The following is a 26,570-nucleotide window of genomic DNA, read 5'->3' as shown; positions in this document are numbered from 1 at the left end:
GAATTTCCCGTGACATCAGTTTTATGTTTTTTTTTTTTTTTAATTTGTTTTTATATTATATTTAAAAAATGTACTGACATGGAAAATTGTGGAAGCTTCAAAAGCTTCGGTTTTATATATATATATATATATATAGATTAAACCATTGAAGTTGCAAAATTCCTAAATTGGCACAAACCCATTAGTATTCCAAATAAGAAAATCAAATCTAACTGAGAAATTTGCACAAAGAGAGATATAAACCTTAGTGAAAATGATAAAAAAATGAAAGAAACAAAAAAAAAAAAAAAAAAAAATCCAGAGACAATAATTGAACTTAAAGATAAAGAACTATTTACTTAGAGAGAGAGGAAAGGGGCCAAAGGTAGAAAATGACTGCACAGTGAAGACAACAAGCTTCTCTAAAACCTTTGAGTAAATAGAGCAAATTCAAAGCTTCTCTAAAACTTCATCAACAATTTCATAGTTTCCATTAAATAGAGCGAATTCGAAGAGTTTAGTTTTTGTGACAATCCAGTTTCTCCATTGCAGCATTTATTCGGGTTTGGCTTAGCATTTGTATAGTTTTTTTTTTTTTTTTTTTTAATATAAAGTCTGCATTAATAACTTATTTGGTACAAAAATTAAAAATTTTAAATAGGACAATTAGCAAAGAAATTGAGAATCCAATTAGATTTTGTTCGAAGAGTTTAGTTTTTGTGACAATCCAGTTTCTCCATTGCAGCATTTACATAGTTTTTGATATAAACTATTCGGGTTTGGCTTATCATTTGTATAGTTTTCTTATATAAACTCTTTGGGTTTTGAACTAATAACTTATTTGGCACGAAAATAAAAAATTTTAAATGGGACCATTATAAAAAAAGTACTGAGAATCTAATTGAATTTGTTCTGATCAGTACTCACCTAAAGCTATTATTATTAACAACTTCCCAAGCCCAAACACGAGAGCACCTAAAGTAAAAGCGGACCAAGAGAGAGAGAGCCAATGGCGGGAAAGGGAAACAACAAAACCTAAAAAAGTAGTATTAGAAAATCTCATAAAAATAGAAGAAACAGAGATGGAGAGCGAGAATCAGAAAGTGATATCGGAGGCAGAGGAGCTGCCGAGAACGATAGTGCGGCGCGTGGTGAAGGAAAAGCTGTCCCATGACGGCGATGACATGTCCGTTCACAAGGACGCCCTCCTTGCTTTCTCCGAAAGCGCTCGCATCTTCATCCACTACCTCTCTGCCACGTATCTATTCATTCTTCTCAATCTCTCTCTCTCAATTTCTTACTTAGGTTAGGGTTCGTGTGTGTTTAATTGTCGAATGTGAATTTGCAGTGCCAATGACATATGTAAGGAATCGAAGAGGCAGACTATCAATGCTGATGATGTCCTCACTGCTCTTCAAGAAATCGAGTTTTCCCACTTTCTCGGTCCTCTTAAAGCCTCACTTCATGGTCAGCTTTCAAAATCTCTATCACCCATCTCCATTTTTATATCACTTACTTTCATTCATTCACATAAGATGAATTTAGAAACCTATATATGAGCATTATTCAAATGTATGTAGTTTTGAGGAAAATGGCTATTCTAAGGTATATTTCTTTGTTGATGACAAACAGAAAGTTAATACAATGCCTAATGAAAGTTGGGGGCAGTGGGGGTTTCGAAGATTGATAAAAAAGAAAGACATTTTAGAGAGTGAATTCTCTATGCTACCTTGCTCTAGTCTTTAGAGACACAGAGAAAAAGGGGAATTCTTAAAGGCAGAGAAGGGTTCTTGTCCAACTCAAAGGGTCTTTTTTTTCCTTTTTTCTTTTTTTAAATTTCGTTAGAAGAATAGAAGTAGAATGTTGGGACATGAGAATTTTTTCGCTTAGCTATTCGTCGACTATACTTCTCTTGTATTGGTTAGAAGAATAGAAGTAGAATGTTGGGACATGAGAATTTTTTCGCTTAGCTATTCGTCGACTATACTTCTCTTGTATTGGTTTTCTCCTCTCTTCTCCTCTTATGTTTACCTTTTGAGATGACAATTTTTTAAAGAGATGACTCCCTTAAACTAAGTGGAGGATAGATAGAAGGAATAGTTTAAATGTTATGCATAACTAAATATGATTCAGTTATTAGAAAAGACACTGAATGGCCTGGATGGGATTGAGAAGTGCAATGTTGTTAACATTCTATATTTCTAGGAGGTCCTACTTTTGTTCAAATTCTAAAATTAATCCCACTGTCAGAAATTCTGTAGTGCTTTACGTTAAAATAAACCTTGTTCATATCAGTTCAACACAATCTTATAATCTTGGAAGATGATCACAAAACATGATAGGATCCAACTTCAATGGGGAGTAGCGTGTTCGGCATTGTGATTAAACCATTATAAATTAAGTGAAGTTTCTCTCCTTCAAAGATAATATGAAATCTTTTAAGAATATGGATCTTTTCCCAACAAGTCTCTCTCCTATCAAGAAGGTTTGCAATGTGAAGACACTCAAAGAGCTTTTGTTATCTGTTTAGGCTGATATCAGATTGAATTTTATTATGGTTTGTCTTGCTTCTATTGTGGGCTAGATGCATTTTTTCCCTATCAATGAGGGATGTGGTCAATACTAAATGCATAGTCACTTTTGAGTTTAGTCAGTTTGGAGAAAATGCATGTGATACTCACTCAAAAGAAGGCAACTCCTGTAACAATAGATATGGGTAGTCTAAACTTCACCTATGTTTTTTTTTTAATATCAAAAAGGCTCTTTACAAAGTAACTTCAGAGATTTGAATGGAGTTGATAGCTCAATCTGAAAATTGCTGCCGACTGTCAGGTATGGATGGGAGATTGAACTAGGTATGGATGGACATCCTGTTTTGAGACCAAAGGTTGACTAGCATCCCTTTCAAGTGTTGTGTAATTAGCATCTGGTTAAGCATTACAATAAGAATTTTGTTGTATAACTTGAAGTAAAATGGTTTCTTTTCCTGATTATAGAGAAGAATTATATTTAGAGTCCCTATTATATTTGTCTGCACTTTGCTGTATTGTAGTAGAGTACAGCTTGAGGAAGGTACTAAAGCATTACAATAAGAATTTTATAGTCTAACTTGAAGTAAAATGGTTTCTTTTCCTGATTATAGAGGAGAATTATTTTTAGAGTCCCTAGTATATTCGTCTGCACTTTGCTGTATCATAGTAGAGAACAGCTTGAGGAAGTAGTTAGATTGAGCTGTGGAGGTGTCTTTGAAGTAAGTTCAGTTTGCTTCCAATTAATTGTGTGCGCAAAATTTCTTTATCAATACACCAGGTGTTGCAAGTCTAAGGTAGGGACTTATTTATTATCCCCTTTGTTCACTGGCTCAATATCATCTTGGTTTCTGCTTGATTGTCATGTGGATTGTGGAATGGATCATGCTGTAGGATTATTTTGTGTTTAGATAGGTTTTACTGTTTTAGTCACAACTTATGTGAATATCTTTTACTTTTAGTTAATAAAGACTTATTGGGGGTGTAAATTGAAATGATTTAAAATATCATAGTTATAATTTAAAAAAAAAAATTAATGTAGAATTTAATTTGAAATCACCCCAAACTATAGAGAAATTATGTAATTTATCCAAGTCTTGGTGCAAAGAGAGTGTAATTTTTTGCTGCAGAAAGGAAATAACCAATTGGCATCTTGGCACAATGACAACTTCTAGAACCAAACTTTTATTATTTAGTATTTAATGTTTATATCTTTAATCTGTTTGTATAGCAAGCTTAATCGTCTGGTTGCTTCAAAACTATTGGCAATATATCTGTTGACAAAAAGCTGTGACCTAAGTAAGGCATTGATGATCATTCTAATCTATAGAATGATTGGAAAATAACAGATCTCCCCCCAGAAAAATTGGTTTAGAGGTTGAAATTTTTCATTCAAGTTAATCAGTGTAGCTGGATATATTAGGGAGGTTTCACGATGTGACCAACATTCATCATTCTTCTCGGTTCCCTTGCAGAGTTTAGGCAGAAAAACGCCGGAAAGAAGGCTGGAGCGGCAAAGGAAAAAGAAGAGAAAAAGAAAAGGAAATTGGAAGAGCTATCACATGATAGTGGAGGTGGTGAAAGGGTAGAAAACGAAGATGACAAGGATGGCACTGGTCATGCCTGAGCGAAAACATTGATTTTTCTTGTTACTAGTTGATTTGTCAGAGGCAAAGATAAATTGTACTTTAATCTTTTTGGTTAATACTTAATAGTTGTAGTAGGAAGACTGTATTGAACCATTTCTCTCTCTTTCTTTTAGCTGAATTGTATCGAACTATTTCATTTAGCTTCGTTAATATCTTAAAGTGCTTTCATGTTAGACTTCAAGTGGACATATCCTCCTTCCAAAAAATAATGGACATATCAAAGTACAGCTTTTGAACGTGAATTTTTCCACCCTTGTATTCTCTTCTTACAAATGATAATTTTATGGTAGCTCTATGCCTTTTTAGAGGTATGATATCCCGTTGATCCTCCTTCAAAGATTATGTAATGCTTTTCAATTAACAATACTATACAGGAGATATATTAATCCCCTAGCCATTATTAGGATGAGCCCTATGTTTGAGTTTTTTCTATCCTCATGTAAGAGGTCAAGTTCAAAATCTGTAGTCTATCCCCAGGAACAGGTAAAGTTCAAATTCTCCATCAAGTATCTCTTACCAATTGTGTCGATCTTTAATAGGAATTCTGGGACTTGGAAATTGCAACAATAATTAAACTTGGATTATAAGTCGGAGCTAAAGGGGTCCAAGATGCAACAATAAGGAATTCTCCCTATCAGGTCTTCCATTTTAAATTAGGGAAAAGGCATAAGAGCTCTAAGGAAATATATGAGGTCTGTACGTCAAAGCCCTCGCTAAGAAAAGAGCAGCATCAATGGATGCTGTCAAGAATGCTGCATCACAAGCTGCTGTAGTCCTGTTCTAAGAAATGGACCGTTAGTGGAATCATGCTAGAAACGCTTGGCTGGGGAATTTGAGGATTGCAAACAAAAATACTACAATTGAAAAGTTAACGAGAATTGACAAAAGACATATCCAAGCCCCCATGGACCCATTGTATTATCCGTACTTTACATTGTATTGTTGTTAGGGTTTAACTTATGTCCGGTAAATTGAAGCAATATTAAATAGGAAACAATTGACGCCTATCCAAAAATGGTCACATGTCAATATCATTTCCTGTCCGTTGCTCTACTGTACTGGACAGAAGCTTTGCCCTTGTTACGCTATTCTTCTGTAGTTGAACTGTAAACAAGGTTAACAAGTCTATAGTTTACCCTTCACATGTCCTAAGCCAAACTGATATTGGCAAACTACGTAGGCTAATAAACTGTGCATTGGTATGCGCTATCCTCATGGAGGAAGACAGAATCCAAGATATATATATATAAACGCAAAACAAAAGAAAATACGTATGCTAACAAAATATGCAAAACAAAAGAAAGGGAAAAAAAAGTATAACAGATTATAATAAGCAGAAAGGACTGAGGGCTTATAAATCAAAATTAAAACAGAATAAAACAGCTTAACAAAACTAACAAATGTCAAATGTAATAATCACTGACAAAGTACAATAATAACACTACACGCCTCAATGAAGAAGATGACACTGTTAAATTCAGATCTTGAATGATCTTAAGGTTTGACATTAATGCACACTCTCTGATGTATAATTTTTAGCAGTTAACCTGCAACTAATATGGGCGATACCTGCGCCCATGACCACCATCATTACTGTGCCTTCCCCTACTTGAACTGCCACTACTCTTGCTGCCACTCCCACCACCACCACCCCCACCCCCACCCCTGCCACCTCCTCTCGGATGTGAAGGTGGAGTATGTGGCTGTGCTCCTGGCTGTTGCCTGCAAGGATAAGAAGAAAATGGAACGTCAATCTCCAGGTACAACAATTAGGATGTCACATAAAGCAATTCATATTTCTCCATTTATATCCCAGTCTCGAGAATTACAAGCACACTTGAAATATCGATTATCGACTCACTTAAAGGTGCATCAGCCAATAATTTTGTAATTTATGCTATTTGATACCAACCAACCATTTATTTAGCTAACATATGGAACTAAAAAGACCATGAAAGTGGAGGTTCAATAAACCTTATTGTGGGCCATAAACAGCTGTAGCCCCTAAAATTCATGTCACCAGTCTCTGTTTGGTAGCAAATCAATCATACAGTGCACTTAAAAGTTTGATTGGAAAACTAGAATCCTTTTGGATTGTAGAAGGGAGGGGAAAGGAGAGGAAATTTGTCAAAATCGTCAAAATGAGCTAATCAAAGAAATATTATTGTTTCCTATTCTTTATGCTGTTTCCAAGATCCAAATAGCCTAACATTTTTCATGAGAAAATAAACAGACCTAATCCTGGAGGAGAAATGGCTCCAAAAATTGCCTATCAGTTCATGCAAAGTAGATATAGGCTTCTTATAAAAAGCATCAGAAAGAATGAAGTGACCAACTGGCCTAGTGGGTCTTTGCAACACGCTATGCAAGTACTAGGCATTAAGAGGTAGATCATATCAAAAGCAAAAGACCTGAAGTTGAGACTCATAGAGCATTAGTTTATGGGTCCAATGGATCAAAGAAAGACTTCCAGTCCAAATTTCTGATGTAATGACACCAGAATCTGCGTAGAGGAGTTTTAAGATACCTTTATACAAGGCCAATGAGTTCTACCTCCACTAGAACCCCCTCCCCTCCCCTTATAAGTGTTAGGTGGAGGGTGAGATTGTAGCTTCAAGACTCAATGCGTGTGTGTATAACTTACCCCACCCAAAAAAAAAAAAAAAACTCTCATATGAGGCTCATTGTAATGCTACAATCCTAACCCTCATTTAGTCCCAAGAGGAGAGGAAAGGGACAATCCAAGCACTTAATTACGCATCATTTTAATCTTAGGAATTCATCTAATTAGAAATCAAAACCCTAGTCACATGACCTTCTAAAGAGACCAAAAACGTATATCTCTCTATAAAACTGTAAATTAGAGAAAAATATATAAACAAAAATTTCCAAGTGGGTCACAGTCAAGTTTTACCTGGTATAGTTCTTTATTAATACTACACTAGTCAATAACTTCTTATATTGGATTTATATTTATATTCTTTTTGATAAGTAGAATGTAGAAACCACATATGGGATTTATACTGTGACAATCCCACTATCAAATTATATAATCTCCTCATGCTTAACATGCACCTCAAATTTCATATCAATCACATGCCATTTACCATCCAATCAATAAATTTGTGTTTGTTTGTGCTCACACATGCATGCATTTGTGTGTGTGGACCCCCAATATTCATATCAATTAGATGTTATTTACCATTGAATGTGTGTGTATCAGATTTCATATCAATCAAATGTCATTTACTCATTTACCATCCAATCGATAAATTTGTGCGTGCGGGTGGGCTGTCCAAGCATGTGCGTTTGTGGGTGTGTGTGTGTGTGTAAAAAACAGTTATAATTAAACTCATAATAACTAGATAACCAAATCCAACAAACCAAAGGCCCATTGGGCTTTCTTAGGCTTCTTAGATCTGCATCACTAAATAAATTGATTACATGCCCAAGCAGTGAATCTCAATGGATGCTAAAGCTGTTAAAATTGGACAAGAGAGAAGGAATTTACATGAAAAAAATTGCAGATGCATAATTAATAATGTAATATCTGTAAGAATAAGCCTGTCTATAGCATGGATGTGCTTACAGAACATATCCGATCCGTCCATCAGGCAAAAGCATTGGCATCATTGCCAAACCAGAAGGAGTTGGTCCCCTCCCATACATCATGGGCTGCAAAACATGTCCAAGTATCAGCAAAAATCTAGATTTGTCAATTACAAGTGTAAAAAGTAAACAAGACGAGCAAAATTTATTGCAGTGGTACTCAACAGCAAAGCACATATATAATATGTAATAGGCTAATAGCACTGTTTAAAGACCAATAACAAGTGATTTCATTTTATTATTTCATACTATATATATGATAGAAATTTCCATCCTAAAGACACCACACTACAAGGGAAGTCCTTGGGTCGAGTCTTTGTGAGTTCATCCCAAACAAAGAGAACCCCTCCCCCCACACGCACACACAAAAATGAATGAAACCCCTCACCCAGCCTCTAAGAGAACTCCAACAACAAAAAGTACATATACGTGTCGTTATGTGTGTGGGAGAGTGTAATCCCCCACCCACCCAACACCAAAAAAATAAAGAGGAATGAAACCCCCCACCCAGCCCAAAGAGAACTCTAACAACATAAAGGATATATAATACATGTATACATAAATAAATGCATGTATAAGTAGCATAGGAGAAGCGGCTAAGTAGGCTTACTTCTCAACTTTAAAATGACTAAATGTAAGACACCAGCACATTTTCTCAATTACAGGCCTTGTATATATAGGCAGAGTTTAATTCCTATGAAAACTCCAAATTGTTATCCACTTGACTCTTTTTTGGGTGGGATGGGGAGAGAGAGAGAGAGGGAGAGGGGGGGGGGGGTTCAACTATCACCCCAAACCTTCTCAATTGCCGCTATGTCAAATAACAAGTCTCTTGGGATTCAACCAGAGGTACCTGGCTAGAACACAGAGCAGAAATTGCATCACTTTACTTTAAATTTATCAATGTAAATATATGACGAGCATATTGATGAGCTACTAGATATTTTTGGGAATTTTTTGAATGAAATAAAAATTTTAAGTATTTACTATATTCATTGGAACATTTCCTTTAAGTTCCTTGGTTCTAGCCTACAAAAAGGTGTTTTGGGCGCATAAGAGAGATCCGTCATGATGGTGGTTATTAGACACATTGCTCTTTGCCTCTCTATTCCCACGTGCTCTTCTTATCTTTGCTTCATTTCCCAAACCATCATCTTATTTCTTCTAGTCTAATTATTTTCTATCTTCAACTCTCATGATAATGAGAGGCATAATTACCAAAAAGCAAGGAGGAAAAAAGATAGTGAGGTTCTTTGAAGACTTTTCTAATGTTAAGTTACACATGCACCCAGCAAGTGTTGAGCCCACAATGTAATTCTCCACCGTACTTTTACAAGTAAAGAAGGCAGCATTTAAACTAGAGTTCATTAACAATCAGAAGACTTTATTAGCCACCATTGTTTCTTACATACTGTTCTTTTTTTTGATAGGTGCTTCTTACATACTGTTCTCTCTAACATCCTTTTCTTTTCCTCATACCCACCACCAATTGTCTTGGAAGACTGCATTGCATCGTCACCCTCCCATTTTTTCCCATTCCTACTTCTTATCCTTGGATGCACAGATATGGACATTCGATTCAGGAAACAACACAGCATGAGTATGGTGGGGAGACGAAATAAAGAGATATGCATTTATAATATGTATGCCAACAAATTCCTTAACCAGTTCTATTAATCAGAACGCAAGTCAAAAACAGAAACTTCTTCCTTCATTCTCTCTCTCTCTCTCACTCTCTCTCTCTCCTTATCCTAGTTTTCTGTTTCCTTTCTAAGAGGTCCCCTCTCTATATATATAAAGTCCCTAAACTTTTTTATAATAACATGAAGAACCTCATTTGGAGAACGTATATATTGGTTTCTAAGGAGTTCCAATAAATATCTTTTACATAGACCAAACAAAAAAAGCCCTCATTCTCTAAATTAGATATTACTAGTTTTTCCTGCATATTGTATTGTAGTGTCTTTAATATATTTTTTTTCTTACCTATCAAAAACAAAAAGTAGATATTACAAGCTTTCCCAATCTGTGTCTAGGCCCTTCTTGACCATATCAAAAACATTTTCATGATGATTCATTCACTTCACTCACTTTTTTTTTAATTGCAAAGTTACATATTCACCCAGTGGAACTTGATCCACAACTCATCCTTGATCCCATTATTGTAGGAGGAAGAACATGCCATCCAGCTGAAGGTCATTGGCAGTTATCACACTTTTTTTTAGATAATAATAGTTAAGAACTTCAGAGTATTTGTGTATTCATTTCATATATAAAGTTGTCCAAGGCACTCTGAGACCCTACTAAGGCTTGAAGCCAATGCAAGAAAACAAGCATGCATCGATAGAAACAAAGGGTACTCTAGAAGATTTGCTTGGGGCTGTTCACTTTAACTTAATCAGCTGGTATCTTGAAATCTCTTTGCTTGAGGGGGTGGGAGTGGAAACTTCTGAGAGAGTGCTTCACAAAAGAGATCCTTAGATCTTTTAAAACATCTTCTTTTTGGTATTTTATTTTAGTGGGCTAGTATTTGGGGTCTTACACAATGTATTTCAGTTTCTGCTTTCTACAATCTGTTATCTGTTAGCTTTAGCTCTTGAGCTTTTTGTATTTTCTTCATGTCCAAAGTGTTCATCATCATGACCACAATGTTCATTTTTTTCAATAAAAGTTTTATTACCTATAAAAAAAAATGGAAAGTTCAAGTTAAGTTATCACAACTGAGCACATTAGGATTGTACGAAAGCATTTGGATTTTTAGCATTTTCACCCTAAGAGTTTACACCCACCTCACAAAGAGATGCAAATTTAAATAAATCAATAAAACAGACTGCAACTTTTGAATCCGAAGTACCAACATATTTTATCAGGCTATGACCTAAAAGTAATGTACAAAAGCAACAATAAATATTCATGTAAAACACCTAAATCATGACAGTTACTGAACAAGGCTCAGAACTGATATTATGTACATAAATATTCCCTTTATAAGAAAGAACATACACAAATGAGTAGAGTGACACATTTAAACAGTACTCACCTGTGCAAAGCCTGTGGCACCATATCCTGCACCACCATATCCTGCACCAAGAGCACCATAGGGACCACCAACCAAACCATAACCAACACGAGGTGGATAACTTGGAAGCAGTCCTGCCTTCTGTGAATTTGATCCCCCAGACTTTTGATCTGCCTGTGGTTTTGCAAGAGAACACTCCAAAACTTGGCCTGTAAATCAGAACAAACCAAGCAATGTGAATGACTAATTTAATTTTGTTCGAAAAAGGTAAAATGCATTAAGAAACAAATGAATGATCACCATCAAGTTCATATTTTTCTGTATTCTTCAGCGCCTTCATGGCACTTGACCTCTCCCCAAAATGTACAAAACCTATTCTACTTTTTTCCTGTCCAGATTTTGCGGGTGGCAGAACCACTTTTGTGATTTTCCCATGATGTTCAAATAGCTTCTTTAGCTGGTCTTGGGTAACATTCTTCGGTAAATTCTTCACATATACTGCCTTCACCTGTACAATACAAGCTTCAGTTCTTCAAGAGCAATGCCCCAACAATAGACTGCAATGAAATTCAACTACCACCAGATCCTGAAAACTAGTTTAGAACAAAAGAAGACAAGAGTCTGACATATTTGAACCTGTCACCAATGTCAAGCATTAATGATGACTTGCATAATTGAGTGTAACAACTTTAAACTTTAGTCTAATTTTATTTATTTTGTTGATTTTAGACTTGATTTTTGTTATTTAAATTTTATTCCAGATTTGAAGAAAATAAAGATTTATTCAAATAGAAGAGATGTGAAGCAGCTAGAGAGAATATTGGGTCTTGGATAAACGGAGCTAAAAAAAAGAAAAAAAAGAGGCGCTGAAAGAGAAAAAAGAGGGCTGAACCAGAAAAGAATAAAGCAGAAAAAAGAAGAAGAGAAGAGTGGCTGAACTGAAGCAAAAACGTTTGGGCTGAAAAAAAATATTTTGGGTTGAAAAATAAAGGGCAACCTAAAAAAAAGAAAAAGGGAGGGCTGGAAAAAAGTGAGGGACGCTGAAGCAGAAAGGAGAGCGCCGAAACTGAAAAGAAAAAGAGGGCTGAAGCAAAAAAGGGCACTGACCAGAAAAGAAAAAAAGAATAAAAGAAGGAGAAAAGAAGAAGGGGTGCTGAACTGAACAGAGGCTGAACGAGATCTTTTGAGCATTCTTTTTCTTTCCAATCTTCTTAGAAAAATTATGGTGAACTCGTTTGTGTTGGATTTAATTTTTAGCATGAACTAAGCTTTCTTTATTCTAGGAAAACGATATAATCTAGTTCCGAACTATGCTTGCTTTTCTATGTTAATATGAACAAATTCTCTTCATGTTTGTCTAATTTATTCTAAGCTTATTGCTTCTAATTAACTGGCCATTAATTAAATGATTTTAATCTTGTGATTTGCTGTCGAAAGAGGGGATTATAGGATAGATCTTGAATATTTCAGCATAAGTAAATATAGAGATCGAAAGACTTGTATGAACCTATGTAGTATTAAAATCGTTGGTCTTAATGCTTTCTTGCTTTATTAAATTGCATACTCTTGTGTAAAATAATGAACAAGAATGTTTCCAATTGACTATCGAAAGAGGCTTTTGGATGAGTTTGGAGATTGCTAACAAACAGAGAGAATTAAATTCAATTAGCTAGATGAGTAAAGCATAGTGAGGGATTAGGTGAAATCAATTTCCTAGAAGTTTCTCTCTCATTAAGTTGATTTTCAAGCAACATCTTTCTTTTCCTCTGCGTATCTTTTATTTAAATTGATTTTATTTTGAATTCCAATTACAAAAACCTTAGTGACTTCTCTAGATAAAATCGAGATTAGCATAATTTTGGTATTTGTCAAAAGTAAGTTACCAATCCCTGAGGACGATACTCTTCTCATCAATTAACAACGGCATTGATGTTCCCAATGGCAGAGGGAGGGGGGGAGGCATGCCCTCCACCCCAAAAAAAAAAAATCTGGCTCAGTTCCAGTTACTTTAACTGAGATAGTTGGTCCTCTAGTATGGACAGGAAGCTATAACTTTTATATAAACAAAGTAAAAAATTTACAAGACCTGTGAAGCAGCAGAAGAATCAGCATTTTTAGGGTCGGCCCAGCTCACAGTTGGGGCATTATCACCTAGCTTAAATTTGGGATTCATCATCTTCTGCCTTGAATACTCAGCACATGCATGGTTATGGTAGTCAACAAAAGCAAAGCCCCGGTTATTGCTTGGATTCTTTGCATCCTGTGACCAAGAGTTTAATAAATTGAGTACAAGACACTTGTAACTGGCACAAAAGAACTAAACCACTGGCTGTGGTAAAACATAAATTTTTTAAAGGTACTGGGAATTCTGAAAATAAACAAAAATGAAATAAATGATCTCAACTATTAATAATAACTACCCTAAAGACATATAACTAGTTCACACTGACCTTAACAAGTTCCACAGCAGTAACTCCAGGCCCAACTTCCATGACAACCTTCTTTAGATCCTGCTCTCCCCAGCTTCTAGGAACATTACCAATGAACAAACGGTGCTTTGCTTGAGATGTTGAACATTTTATTTTTTTACCCTGGAGAGAGAGAGTTTACACAAAAGCATTCAACAATTGCAGCATACATAAATAACAGCAAATGGCCATAATAATAATAGAAACCTTTAAAAAGCTCTAAAGAATACTTCTCTTAATCCTTTAGCTAACAATAATAATTTTACATCAAATTCAAAACTTGCCAACAAGTCCTCGGCTTATGAGGGGAAAAAGGCAATAAGAAATGATGCACAAAAGGTTACATTACCTTGAATTCAGTACTATTCAGCTCATCAATGGCTTTAGAAGCTAATTCTGCACTTCTAAAGGTCACAAATGCAAAGCCCTTGTTCTCACCAGAATCTTTGCCTTTCATAATCCGAACCTGTTGTCATAGACCATAGTGGCATTGATATAAATTTTCACAAAAGGAACTTACAAGATTGCTTTCTATAGAAATGGAGCTAACCTCTGTAACTTCCCCTATAGATCCACAAAAAAGCTCCAAGTCCTCCTCTGAAGCATCATGGGGAATGCCACCGATGTACACTTCAGAACCATGTGGAGGAAGGGCAAGAAGTTCAGCATGTTTTTTTTTCTCGTCCTCATCTTCAACCTTCATCTCGTCATCAGGTCCATTTGCATTATCAGTATCCTCTTCTTCTACTTCTTCCACCTCCTCCTCCTCCTCTTCTTCCTCCTCCTCTACTTCTTCCACCTCTTCTTCTATTTCTTCAACTTCCTCTTCTTCCTCTACTTCTTCGTACTCAACCTCTTCTTCCATCACCTCCTCAGGATCATTGTCCTCATCAAGATCAACTTTCTCATCAGACTCAACTGGCTTTTCAGGCTCACTTGGCTTTTCCACTTCAACTGGCTTAGCATTTGCCCTTGTCCGTGGCATCTTATGTATCTAATTAAACACGCTGGCAAGGCAACTGTGAAGAAGGCACAGAGGCCAGAAGAATTTATGGGAAGAAGTATACACATGCCGAAAGGAGGAAACAAAATGAAAGGCCAAAAGGAGTTGCAGAGTATGAATTTCAGAATTTTTGGTCAACAGGGTATGAATTTCAACTGAACCCACATGATGATATAAAGACTCAAGGGGGTTGCAATGTGAAAGACTTTTACCAATGGGATAATGATAGCATTAGTAGCAGTACTAACAAGACCGGTAAAAGAGATTTCTGAATGATACTTATAATGATCATGAAGGTGGTGCAAATTTTCAAATCATGAATTTCTTGAATCAGAATTAGGCTGCTGTAAAAAAAACATATAGGCCAAAGCCAAAAAAAAAAAGCCTTTCACTATCTTCATCCCAAAGGGTGCACATAACCCCATAAAATTTAAGAATAGCAAAGAAGCACAAAATGTAACCAAATAATAATAATAATAATAAATTAAGGATAATTCAATTAAATATGGAGACAATTATAATGCTTCACGGTAATCCAAGGCGACACACCATACTCAAAAGAAGTTTCCAGGGATACGCTTAAGAGTCATTCAGATATGAAAGGAACGAGAGAGCTCAAACAAAAAGGAGAAAAAAGCCACAAAAATGGTCCAATTGTAGAAAATAATACAGTTCCAAATAAACGTACCAATTTTGTGCACCTTCCTGCAATAAATTTAGACATATAAGTTGAGATCAGGTATTTGGGATGGACATTATAGACATGCTTTACATAACCAGTACACACAGTGTCAATAATTCAACATTTTATTTTAAAAAAACAATTAAATTCTTACAATATCTCCTGAGAAGTAACATAACCCAATACTTAGACTACAATTCATAAGACACAATAGAGTCAATAAACAATAGCGTGCCATCTTCATTTACAGACTACACAGTACATTCTTGATAAAGCAGAGAAGGTATATAAATCTACTATAAATTAATTTCATTATTTAAGGCAACTATAGACTATCTCAAATAGCATACATGAAGTATATGATACCAAACTGTTATCCTGGTACTATATAACGTAGAAGAAATATTCAATTGTCTACCATAACCCAATTAAGCCATATCATTCCCTTGATTATAAGAACCAATCTAAAATTCAAAACCCCAGAATATCCAAGTCAAATATATGTCCCACCAAAACACAACAACAATCATTTACCAAATTCACCCAATTACTCATATTAAATCTACACGCGTGACCTTTTTTTTTAACTTGATACCGACAATGGGTTATCCGTAAAATTCCATTTTCAGAACATTATATTCTTCCACCATATCATCAGATCATACACTGACACTCCTTAAGAAAGTTTATAAATAATTTCACGCATTTGTGTATATTAAAAAAAAAAAAAAAGTTGCAACGTTTTCATATCCAGCAAGTTCCTTTAAAATGTGAGAGAGCAATAAATAAAATGCAATATCCCTCTCTACATAGCCGGAATTATAAATGTAAAACAGTAAACATGTTTTTTCATATAATAAGGATTTCGAGCTACTTGATGAAAACATCTTATTATACCATTTTTAAAACCAGAATGAATAGATATTTTCTTCTGCAAACATCCAAAAATTGGTTATAAATTTGTGGGTTCCATAAGCCTTCCCATTTAAGGAAATCATTGACATGGCCAAATGACATATTTTTTGGAAAACAGGACTTCTTCAGAAGATCCATATAGAATACAAATCTCTACTAACTACCAGGTTACCAGTAAGAAACAGTAATATAATGCCACTATCATTTCCCCTCAATCTTATCGAGCTAGATAAACGAAATTAACCTACCCAAAAGAGTAAACAAACTATATTTCCATAAACACACACAAAAAATTTAGAATCACAACAGGTAAAAATCCAATCAAGTTAAAGTCCAAAGTTCCTCATACTTGAGGAGCTAAATATTCATGTATCTCAAAAAGCTCATGCAATACCACACCACACCCTACAAATCAAAAACCAAAAAAAGCTCCAGGCTTTGGAAACCCAAGTTGAAATGCGCAAAAACCCATCTCTTAAATACCAAAACTAAGCTCAATTTGCATTCAATTTCAACAAAAAAAAGTCACATTATATTGCCACCATGACAATCACACCCCAACAAATCAAACACAAAAAAAACAAAACATAAAAAAGGAAAAAGACAAAAGGTAAGATTTTTATCACAGAAAAGGCAAATTCTAGAGAGAGAAAGTGAGAGTTTTAGAGAGAGAGAGTGTGTACCGGAGAAGCTATCTGCGGAGACTTTTTTGAATGTTAAAGTTTGTACAGCGAAAACTCGGAAAACTGCAAGATCCAATTATTTTTTGCTTTTAGTATGTAATAAAAATAATTATTGCTTTTCATTTTTTATTTATTTATATTATTTACGGATAAGAAGCCCTAGACTAACAGTAATTACGTTATGAGCCCAAGACAAAGAGAGAGTTTTATGTAAATTTTGAGGGTCCCCAATTATTGTGAAGGGGATTTTGTAATAATTAATAATTATGCCAAAGATTTATTAACTTTTATTTTTTGCCAAATTGGGGCTCCCTTTATTTTATTTTACAATTTTGACCAAAAATTGAAGGTCTTTCATTGCAGAAATTGGGTTTTGTGAGCAATAATTATTGGTTCGGGTATGTTTTCAACGGTAAAATATAGAGGAATGTTGGAATACTCTTCTAAACATATAAGTTTCAATATTAATAATAATAGGAATTTAGAATAATGGGTCATTTATAATAAGTCATGGCCTGGTTAATGGTTTTTATTTTTTAGATACAACAAAATTTTCAATTTTTTTGGTATTTGCTTCAAAATGATCGTTCTTTAGTCTTTACCACCTTAATTCTTAGTTATAAAAAAATAATAACAAAAAAAAAAAGCAAAATTCAAACTCATTTCGTATGATATGTTCTACTTATAAAATAGCAAGTGTAATTTTCTTGTCAAATAACAAATGATTTGGAAAGGCTTTCTTTTAATTGTTCTCTTTTTCCATTTGAAACTTTACAAACCTTAAATCTCTAAACCTCCATATAAATAATTAATTAATTTTTTTTTTAATTTAAGCAACATGGGTTTTTTTTTTTTTTTTTGATTTTGTATTAAATTTATAACAATAACAATATAAATCATGTTATTTTTTTTAAGCGGTTTAAGTGGATTGAATTTGTGTCAACCCAACATGTTTAATGTTTCGTAAGTTGAAATGAGTCATGTCACATTCATATCAACCTAACGTGGCCTATTTATTTAGCGTGTCAAATGAGAAGTTTCATGTCAACCCACTTCATTAGCAAGTCGTGTTAGGGTTGAAAGATCATGAAACAATTATTAAATGAGTTAGATTTAAGTTAAGTCATTTAGTCGAATACTCTTATCTCGATACAACACAAACATGACACGCTAACTTGAATTGACACCTATATTATAACCCGATGATAATGAAATCCTTTATAATGTCCCATATCAATAGTAAACTGATTTTTCTTTAATAATGGACTCAAATTCTAAATCCCCCTTCCCATTATACTATCAAATTATTATTAATATATATATGTACTATCAAAGTTTTTATTCTTTTATTTTTATAGCCAATAAAAAGTTGTTTAGCATCTGAATTACGCATTTCAAACACAGGATTTAAATCCCTATTTATTAGATTTATTTAAAGGTACAAAGTGCAAACTTTTCATACACCTTTTTCTCTTTGCCAAACGCTATTCCTATTCCTCGAAGGCGATATGCACATAGCTCGTTTAAGTGATAGGGGGACTCGATTGTAAGCTAATAGGCCTCTCTCTAATAAATAAGCAAAAATAGGCTGAGCTCCTCCATTTTAGTACTAATTTTACACATATTTTGTCTCCTTGGCTTTGTGAGAGGTTAGAAAAAAACAAAAAAAAATTTATAGATGAAATAAAATTTCAATGTATGGGATCTACTTTACAATGAATGTTATTTTTTATCACACTAAAACACATATTAGTTTTTGGTGTGGACAGTGTTTGAACCTCTTATCTCTTAACGACACGAATTAGCCAAACAATTAGAAAGTTTACTTAATTATCTGACTTGCTATATTACTTAACAATTGCCTTCACTTACTTAGAATAATGTCCGTGACTTCTGTACCAACCCACATGTGATTGCCTTTATGAAAGGACTATCATAATATCATTTTTATTTTCAGGGAGGATTATCTTAATATTATTGGGCATGAGTATATTATCCAATTCAGATGCCAGCTCCCAAGTCGTCCAGGTCACTTCCACATAAAAATGGTTATACTCCCAAGTAAGACAAACATCTTTGCATATTTTTTTATAGGAATCTTACCCTTTAGAGTTTAGACATGGTTATAGCCAGCAAGTGAGAATAGATTTAGAAATGAAATATTCCTCATCGCCATTCAGTTGTTTGATGGTGTTTTCATTACTAGAAAATTATTTCTTACCAAAATATCTGCAATATGTATTTTCTAACCTGAATAAGAGCTAAAAAAATCCCAACATTGGTAATGTTTTTACTTATCGCATGAATGATAAGTCTTACCATGAATTTAATTATGAAACATTCCATCTCCTCCCTATAAATATCCATAGGCTTACAATAAAAGGGGTAAAACCTCTCACGACATGCTTGTCTGTGACAAGGGTCCTCTTTTAGCTTCTCTCTCGCCTCTTTTGCTGACCACACACCCTTGCCCTCCATCTCCATGGCATGGATAAAACATTTTTTTATCTTGAATCAATAGTTAGATTGATTTAAGAAAAAGGGTCAAGACTGACATCTCATGATGTACTCGTCTTTCACCCCTGTGCTCCCTTAGCTGTGGTCTTGGACACAACTCTCTGGCAAGTGGCAAACATTTATATGCCAACCTCACTAGATTTCCATCGTTCTCATATGTACACAATCCCAGCTATGCCAATGCCAAATAGGGGGAAAATATGTAACAACATCATTCATCTCTTTAAGTTCAATGGTTTTGTCAAGACTCCATAAATAGTTAAATGCTTTGCAGCAATTTGTATAAATAGTTAAATCCCATTGAAAAGGATAAATTGCCATTAAATGCTATGGACTTAATGGAAAGAGTTGGTTCTAAAAGTGACGTCCAGAAGTTCCATAGGCACGGAGAGATCAAAAGTTTACTAAAGCAATAGAATTAAACAAGCTACACATAAAATATCTGACCATTCGTGTGCTAGTCTTTCCAACATTAGTGCATGTATATCAAGAAGACTTGAAAGTTAATATCAGCTATCACCTGCTGGCTCTGGGGGTCCTCTTGCTACTCGCATAGCAGAATCAAAATGTCTACTTGGCCTTGCAGGGTCTACAAAAATGGCACGCCCATCTAGAAACTGCAAAAATTATCACTGTTCACATTATTAAATGAACTGTAGAAAAAAAACAGAGGAGGAGGAGATCATGTAATCTTGCCTTCCCATTCATGTCCGTCAAGGCCCTCTTGGCTTCATCCTCTTTAGCAAAACTCACATACCCGTAACCTTTTGATCTGTTTCTGACTTTATCCCTTATTATTTTAGCTGGAAAAGGAGAAGAGCTGGATGACTAAAGATTATCGATACGGAAAAGTACATTGATGCTAGGGTTGGCAGTAACAGTAGTTACCTTCAGTAACTTCACCAAATTTTGAAAAGGCTTCAGCCAATGTCTCTTCTGTGGTGGAGAAAGATATATCTGCAACAAATTCAAAACCAAAAAAGAAAAAATTAGAAGCATACGTGCAACAAATTCATGAGTTATGAATAGCAAAAGAGTTGTAAAGCTGGGTGTGTCAAAGGATATAGCTCCAAGAGTAAAGAACATGCTGTTTTAATATTGTTTACTCAAGAGTAATATTGTATGGCCTAAATATTCTAGATACCTTACACATACATGTGGTAAATGTGTGTTTGACATTTGAGATATTCCATCGAAATATCATAGCAAAGTTCATCTGCTTTTCCCAATTTAAATATTGCAATAGCATAGTTTCTTTGTGTGTCAGAATTAAGCTCAAAGGGGACAGAAAAAAGTTATCAGATGGAATCAAACTTTGATAAGCAAACCCCGCTTTGACACTGGATATGTAGTATACTGTAACTAAACAAATTATACCCTCCATCCAGCTTAGAAATAAGTTGAGAATGACCCTAAGCAGATGCACACTCAGCAGCCATTCTTCAACATATTAATAGATGCTTATAATGAGAATCTGATAAAAGGGGTTGCAATAGGTTGTTTAACTATGTATCAAAATTTCGGACTCAACAATATCACTTGTGCCTATCTGAAAAATATAATTCCTGAAGCATTGCAATAAAGCTTAATTCTGATTGAGGTTTAACCATTATGAACCTCAAGCATCAAATTTTCAGTCATATTTTCATCAGATAGGCAAGAAGACGAAGTAGTAGTACATCCTCAGCAGATACGAGAACAAGGGTCTGCAGTACAAGCACCAAGTAACTCTACCAATGAATCAAGAGTGTAGTTTTGAAGTCATGGAATCTTATCATATACAAGTAAGCAAAACATGAAGAATTTGTCGATCTCTATTAGGAACATAACACAATAGAAACCCTTTGTTGAGGGTCATAAATGATAATTGCTCCCGTCTAACCTCTACCCTTTTCTTTTGATGACTTAAATCCATAAATGTATGGTTAAAAAATTGACAGGGTTGTAGCTCTGACAGGTATTGTTTGATGAGAACTCTAGTCCATAAAAGTTGCTATAATTCTATATACTTCCACTTTATAACTGGACAGAACTTAATCCTAATCCAATGGAGCAGGATTTTCAGTTCAATTGTAACAGATCCTGTTTTATACAATAACATACACACTCATCATTGAGGACTGAACTGATTTCTTTTCTATTCAGTCCTACCTAATTTTCCAAAACCTTAAACCCAAAATCTAGATATAAAGCATAATCACCAAGATATTGAATCAAAGCTTGCTAATAATATATACAAAGGCAAAGGCAAAAGTTACTAGCTTTACAGTAGATTTCAACAAATGTACAAAGCTCCCACTTTTGCAGCCTTACCCAATTCTTTTTTTGTTTGGAAATCACAACTAGTGAATACTGAATAGTTTTGTTAGTAGACAAAGTACTTGGTTTCACAATGTTGTCAATCAGGGGTAAAATGTTATGATTCTCAATCCCCACATTTTCTCAGTATCAAACAGAGGTAACTGATGCTCAAAAACCTTAATTTCAGAGAGAGAGAGAGAGAGAGAGGGTGGTACCATACCTTTGACGAAAAGCTTAGAAGAGAATCCTCTGAAGAAGAATAGCAGTTGAGGGTTGGGGTGTGAGATATGTGTGTATAGGTTGTGGGATATTCCTCTTAAAGCCGCCATTATTGTGTGTGTTAGAGAGAGAGTGTGTGCGTGTAGAGTAAGGGGCAGCTGTGTCTGTGAGTCTAGTATTAGAGTATTACTATTTGCTGAATAATCACTTGCTGCAAAGCAATGCTTCATTCATCACTGACGATTGAGACCAATACGTTCGATTTTTTTACCTGCTGTCAATGGAGAAGGGCCCAAAAGAAAAGGAAATTAATTTGGAAATGGGCTTTGGCATTTCATGAGCAAGGTCCACACTATTTTACACACCCAAAAACCGATCAACCAGGCTAATCTGGCGGGTCAAAAATCTCCGATTCTTACATCACAAGTGCACTTTTCAAAATATAATTTTCAATAGATATTTTATCTTTCTTTTTTTTTCTTTTTTTAATTTCATTTTTTTCCTAAGATAAAGAGGGCCGAGTGTGTGAGAAATAAAATGATTTTTTTTTATTGGTGTGACAGAGTACACCAAATATTTGATTCCCAAAGTATGTTTAGGGAAAATATAATACTTTCCACAACAAAAGAGTCACTGTAATTTATCCAAACAATTTTCCTAAGATACGGAAGATTGTTGGAGCTTGATTTTGAGGGCTCGGTATATAAAATGATTTTTTTTTTTTAGTTTTTCCTAGTCTATCGGAGATGCTCTTAGAATTGGATTTTGAGATTAGATTATTCAGGCTAGGTTGTCGATAACTTACCATAAATATGATTTTAATTTCTTAAAATTAGAATTTCATTAAAAAAGAAAATACTTGCATATTGAAATCTACTCCAAAATAAAGTGGAACTAAGCGTCTTGACATATGGGCTGCTTGTAAGACACACACCATAATTCTCTAGGATAGGCAAGAGCTATTCACTAGGAGTAGAAATTCAAAATTTTTTTAGTATGTTTGTATTAATTTTAGTAATTTGTTTCAATAAATTTACACTTTGCCCTCTCAACAATATTATTGATCTTTTTAATGGTTATAAAAAATTTTATTGATCTAAAATTTGAAATAAATTTAACAAGCTTAACAAAATAAAATTACCAATAACAAACTTAAGCCCAAACAACACCCCAAAACAAACCCACGCAAGACACAAACAAAAAATAAAATAAAAAATTCCTAAGCCAATTTTAATTAGTCTAAGTGAACACCCACACACATTTGACAACACACAAGACGCCCAAAAAAAAAAGCCTAACTTTCTAAATTGAGAAGTGCTACATCTACAACATTTTCATAATATTTTCACAACAAATCATATGCAGTAAGTTGTTATTGGTTCTAATTTGAATCCACAACTTAAATTACTTTTTTGCTCACTCATAACAACCAATAATAACCTACCACTTACGATTTGTTGTGAAAATATAGTGAAAATATTGTAGACATAATATTTCTCTTCTAAATGAATGCTTACTTGGAGTTTCAAAAAAAAAAAAAAATTTATACTTTTGCCCCTCCTAAGTCTAAGTCCTAGCTCCATCCCTGGTGGTAGATGTCTGCTAGAAAAAAAAAAAAAAGCTAAAAAAAAAAAAAAAAAAAATCAAATATAATATTTCTTTCATATTTCTGTTATAAAACAATAAGGGAGGTAGTAAAACTAGAGTAACTATATATAAGTGGTCGTCCAATTTAAATTGTTATTGTTGAAGTACAAGTGATTCTTTCCTTTTAATACAACCTGTATGTATTCTTTGCAACTACATATTTTATATATATCCCTTCCTGAGTAGGGAGGTTTCTCAAAAAAAAAAAAAAAAAAACATATTTTATATATATATATATATATATATATAGTAATGTAAAGTCGATTGGTCTAAAGATAATAGGTGAAATAGTATATTTTGATTGAAAGCTTTTGCAGTAATTGAAAGCATAGCTGCTGAAGGCCACAATTTATCAAAAGGCTGACTCATAGTAAAATCCAGCAAGCAAGCTTATCTCAGTTTTCAATCATTTCCATTTTCTTGTTGTTAACGTATATTATGTTATGGGCTTTAGGCCCAACTAGGTTACTTGTATAGCACACTTGTACTTGTACTACACTTTACTTGTACCGCACACATAGGTCTCCTATATTAAGGCACTGATGTATATTCTTTGATTTATGAAATACAATACAATAATTCAGTATTTCTAACATGGTATCAGAGCCATTGCTCTAACCTTCTTGTGTCTTGCAGTACTGTCTTTGTTGGTGTTTTCCGCTGCCTCGACTTCTTCGGTCAGTAAACCTCTTTTTTTTTTTTTGTGCCCTCAGAGGTGCCAAGGTTGAATCTTCACCGTCAGAAACTCGATCACCGCCACCAAGATCACTGCCTCCGTCAGGTCTTCCACATCAGACCTCCGATTAAGACATAAGAAATATCAACGTGTATATTTTCAACCGATCTACACATAGCCGCCGAAATCATCATCATCTGACCTCTCACGCGCCGCCACGCACCGGTCAAAGATTCGGCCACTTTTTCACGCGCCATCTGTGTTGCTCTGATCATCTCACCGCCACAGTCATCGGATTCGTCTTGCTCCGATCTACGTCATCAGCGAAGAATCAGCATCATCAGGAGTGCCACGCGCCCTCACGCGCCGACAGAAGTTTCGGCGAAGATTGGACCACGCGCCCACGCGCTCCATCCGCCGCTGGGTCATCTGCTGACGTCATCGCTGACGTCATCTCTGCCACGTCATCATCTACGTCAGCCCTAGCTGACGTCATCACTGGAGTTGACTTTGATCGTTTGACCGTTGACTTTTCTGCAGAGTTGACTTTTTGCAGTCCAGGTGCTCCTTACCCAGTTTTTCGCGTAGATTTCGTTTTTGCAATCTATTTTTGCATATTTTGCTTCAAAATGAAGAATAAGGACAAGTCTTCTTCCTTTTGCAACAATCGTCGCCGACAATCCAACAAACGTTTTTGCAATTTTTGCAAACGTTTTGGCCATAATATTGAGACTTGCTATCAACGCAACAAATCAGTTGTTTCCATTTCTGCTGCTACTGTTGCTAACACTGAGAGTGTCCAACCTATGGCTCCCGTCTCTGCAAAGTCTCAGTCTTCTAGATCCACTTTCACCATTTCCAGAGATGACCTTATAAATATCATCGCCAATGTCATTCGTATGGTTGGTAATGCATCTTATTCCTCTTCTCTCTCAGCTTTATCTGGTATGTCTCCTACCTCTTGGCTTATGGATTCTGCTTGTTGCAATCACATGACACCTCACTCGTCCTTATTTTCTGACCTTAAACCTGCACCACACCCTCTTAATATTCGCACAGCAAATGGTTCCACAATGTGTGGTCATAATATAGGTTCCGTTGCGACCTCCAATCTCTCGGTTCTTGGAGTCTTTAATGTTCCTGACCTTTCTTATAATTTGTTTTCTGTTGGACAATTAGCTGAGTTGGGTTATCGCATTATCTTTGATTATTCTGGGTATATTGTGCAGGATCCGAGGACGGGACGGGAGCTTGGGACTGGTCCCAGAGTTGGGCGTATGTTTCCCGTGGACAACCTTCGTCTTCCACTTGTTGCTCCTGTTTCTGTTGCTGCAGCTGCTACAGCTTCTTCAATTCCTTCCCTTGCACTTTGGCATGCTCGACTTGGTCATGCATCTTCCTCTCGGGTACAACAATTAGCTTCTAGAGGTTTGTTAGGTTCAGTATTTACAAAAAATTTTGATTGTGTTTCGTGCCAATTAGGAAAACAACCAGCTTTGCCTTTCAATACTAGTGAATCAATATCCACTGATATCTTTGACCTTATTCATTCTGATGTTTGGGGCCCTTCCTCTGTCTCTAGTATTGGTGGGTCTCGATATTTTGTTGTCTTTGTTGATGATTACTCTCGCTATAGCTGGATTTTTAATATGAAACATCGTTCTGAATTATTGCAACTATATTCTAATTTTGCAAAAATGGTTGAAACTCAGTTTTCCAAATGCATCAAAAATTTTCGATCTGATAATGCTCTTGAATATACTCAATATGCTTTCCAAGCTGTTTTGCATTCCTATGGCACTGTTCATCAACTAACTTGTCCAGGTACCTCTCAGCAAAATGGTAGAGCCGAACGGAAACTTCGTCATATTCTTGACACTGTTCGTGCTCTCCTTCTCTCTGCCAAAGTTCCTGCTCCTTTTTGGGGCGAAGCTGCTCTTCATGCTGTTCATGCTATTAATCGCATTCCGAGTCCGGTTATCCAAAATCAAACTCCATATGAGCGCCTTTTTGGGTCATCTCCAGACTATCACCACCTTCGCTCCTTTGGTTCTGCTTGTTTCGTTCTTCTTCAGCCATATGAGCATAACAAACTTGAGCCTCGGTCAAGGCTTTGTTGTTTTCTTGGCTATGGAGAAACTCAAAAGGGGTATCGGTGTTATGACCCTGTCTCTCATCGTCTTCGTGTTTCCCGCAATGTTGTCTTTTGGGAACATCGCCTCTTTGTCGAGCTCTCTCACTTTCGTGCCTCCCTATCTTCCTCCTCTGTTTTAGATCTTTTTCCAGATGAGGCACATATTCCTTCTGTAGCTGCTCCTGATCCTCCTATAGTTGCTCCTGATTCTCTTGTAGACTTCTCTGTCCAACCACCAGATATCACTGATCCCTTTCCTAGTTCACCCTTTAATGAACAGGTGGAAGATGAACAGGTTGAAGACGAGCTACCCAACCCCAACCCTGAGCTTGGGTCCCCTGCTCCTGCTCCGCCTGAAGATCTTGCACAAGACATTCCACCTCGTCACTCAACTTGAGTAAGATCTATTCCTGCACATTTACTTGACTATCATTGTTACACTGCTCTTGCTACACTACATGAGCCTCACACCTATCGTAAGGCTTCCACTGACCCTTTATGGCAGATTGCAATGAAAGAGGAACTTGATGCATTATCTAAA

The 26,570-nt window shown here is 35.4% G+C and overlaps 3 protein-coding genes across 7 annotated transcripts; 1 reads left to right on the top strand and 2 right to left on the bottom strand.

The window, feature by feature from the left end:
* Positions 1-911: 911 nt before the first annotated feature.
* LOC115979216 (DNA polymerase epsilon subunit 3) lies at positions 912-4,398 on the top strand. The gene is made up of 3 exons (XM_031101200.1): positions 912-1,237; positions 1,328-1,446; positions 3,983-4,398. Exons 1-3 carry the CDS (start codon positions 1,062-1,064, stop codon positions 4,132-4,134), a joined length of 447 nt encoding a protein of 148 aa, XP_030957060.1. The 5' UTR covers positions 912-1,061; the 3' UTR covers positions 4,135-4,398.
* A 1,088-nt stretch (positions 4,399-5,486) lies between these two features.
* Positions 5,487-16,629, bottom strand: LOC115979193 (heterogeneous nuclear ribonucleoprotein Q-like). 4 transcript variants are annotated; one of them, XM_031101170.1, is made up of 10 exons: positions 16,536-16,629; positions 14,944-14,960; positions 13,803-14,271; positions 13,602-13,718; positions 13,235-13,375; positions 12,871-13,044; positions 11,085-11,292; positions 10,806-10,993; positions 7,746-7,831; positions 5,487-5,878 (listed from the first exon to the last, which is right to left on the bottom strand). In XM_031101170.1, exons 3-10 carry the CDS (start codon positions 14,235-14,237, stop codon positions 5,710-5,712), a joined length of 1,518 nt encoding a protein of 505 aa, XP_030957030.1. In that variant the 5' UTR covers positions 14,238-14,271; positions 14,944-14,960; positions 16,536-16,629; the 3' UTR covers positions 5,487-5,709. The 4 variants fall into 4 exon arrangements, with proteins under 4 accessions (XP_030957030.1, XP_030957050.1, XP_030957043.1 ...); XM_031101190.1 differs by having other exon boundaries at positions 13,803-14,246; positions 16,536-16,627; XM_031101183.1 differs by having other exon boundaries at positions 13,803-14,259; positions 16,536-16,626.
* A 2,679-nt stretch (positions 16,630-19,308) lies between these two features.
* On the bottom strand, positions 19,309-21,803 carry LOC115979179 (small RNA-binding protein 11, chloroplastic-like). Of its 2 annotated transcripts, none has more exons than XM_031101160.1 (4): positions 21,574-21,803; positions 19,941-20,009; positions 19,749-19,855; positions 19,309-19,662 (listed from the first exon to the last, which is right to left on the bottom strand). In XM_031101160.1, the coding sequence occupies exons 1-4, from the start codon at positions 21,800-21,802 to the stop codon at positions 19,642-19,644; spliced, it is 426 nt and encodes a 141-aa protein (XP_030957020.1). In that variant the 5' UTR covers position 21,803; the 3' UTR covers positions 19,309-19,641. The 2 variants fall into 2 exon arrangements, with proteins under 2 accessions (XP_030957020.1, XP_030957012.1); XM_031101152.1 differs by having other exon boundaries at positions 19,309-19,669; positions 21,574-21,800.
* Positions 21,804-26,570: the final 4,767 nt, after the last annotated feature.

This window comes from Quercus lobata, chromosome 1 (genome assembly GCF_001633185.2).
Source record: "Quercus lobata isolate SW786 chromosome 1, ValleyOak3.0 Primary Assembly, whole genome shotgun sequence".
Lineage (NCBI taxonomy): Eukaryota > Viridiplantae > Streptophyta > Magnoliopsida > Fagales > Fagaceae > Quercus > Quercus lobata.
Note: the sequence above shows the minus strand (reverse complement) of the source record. Positions and strands in the feature narration are given on the sequence as shown.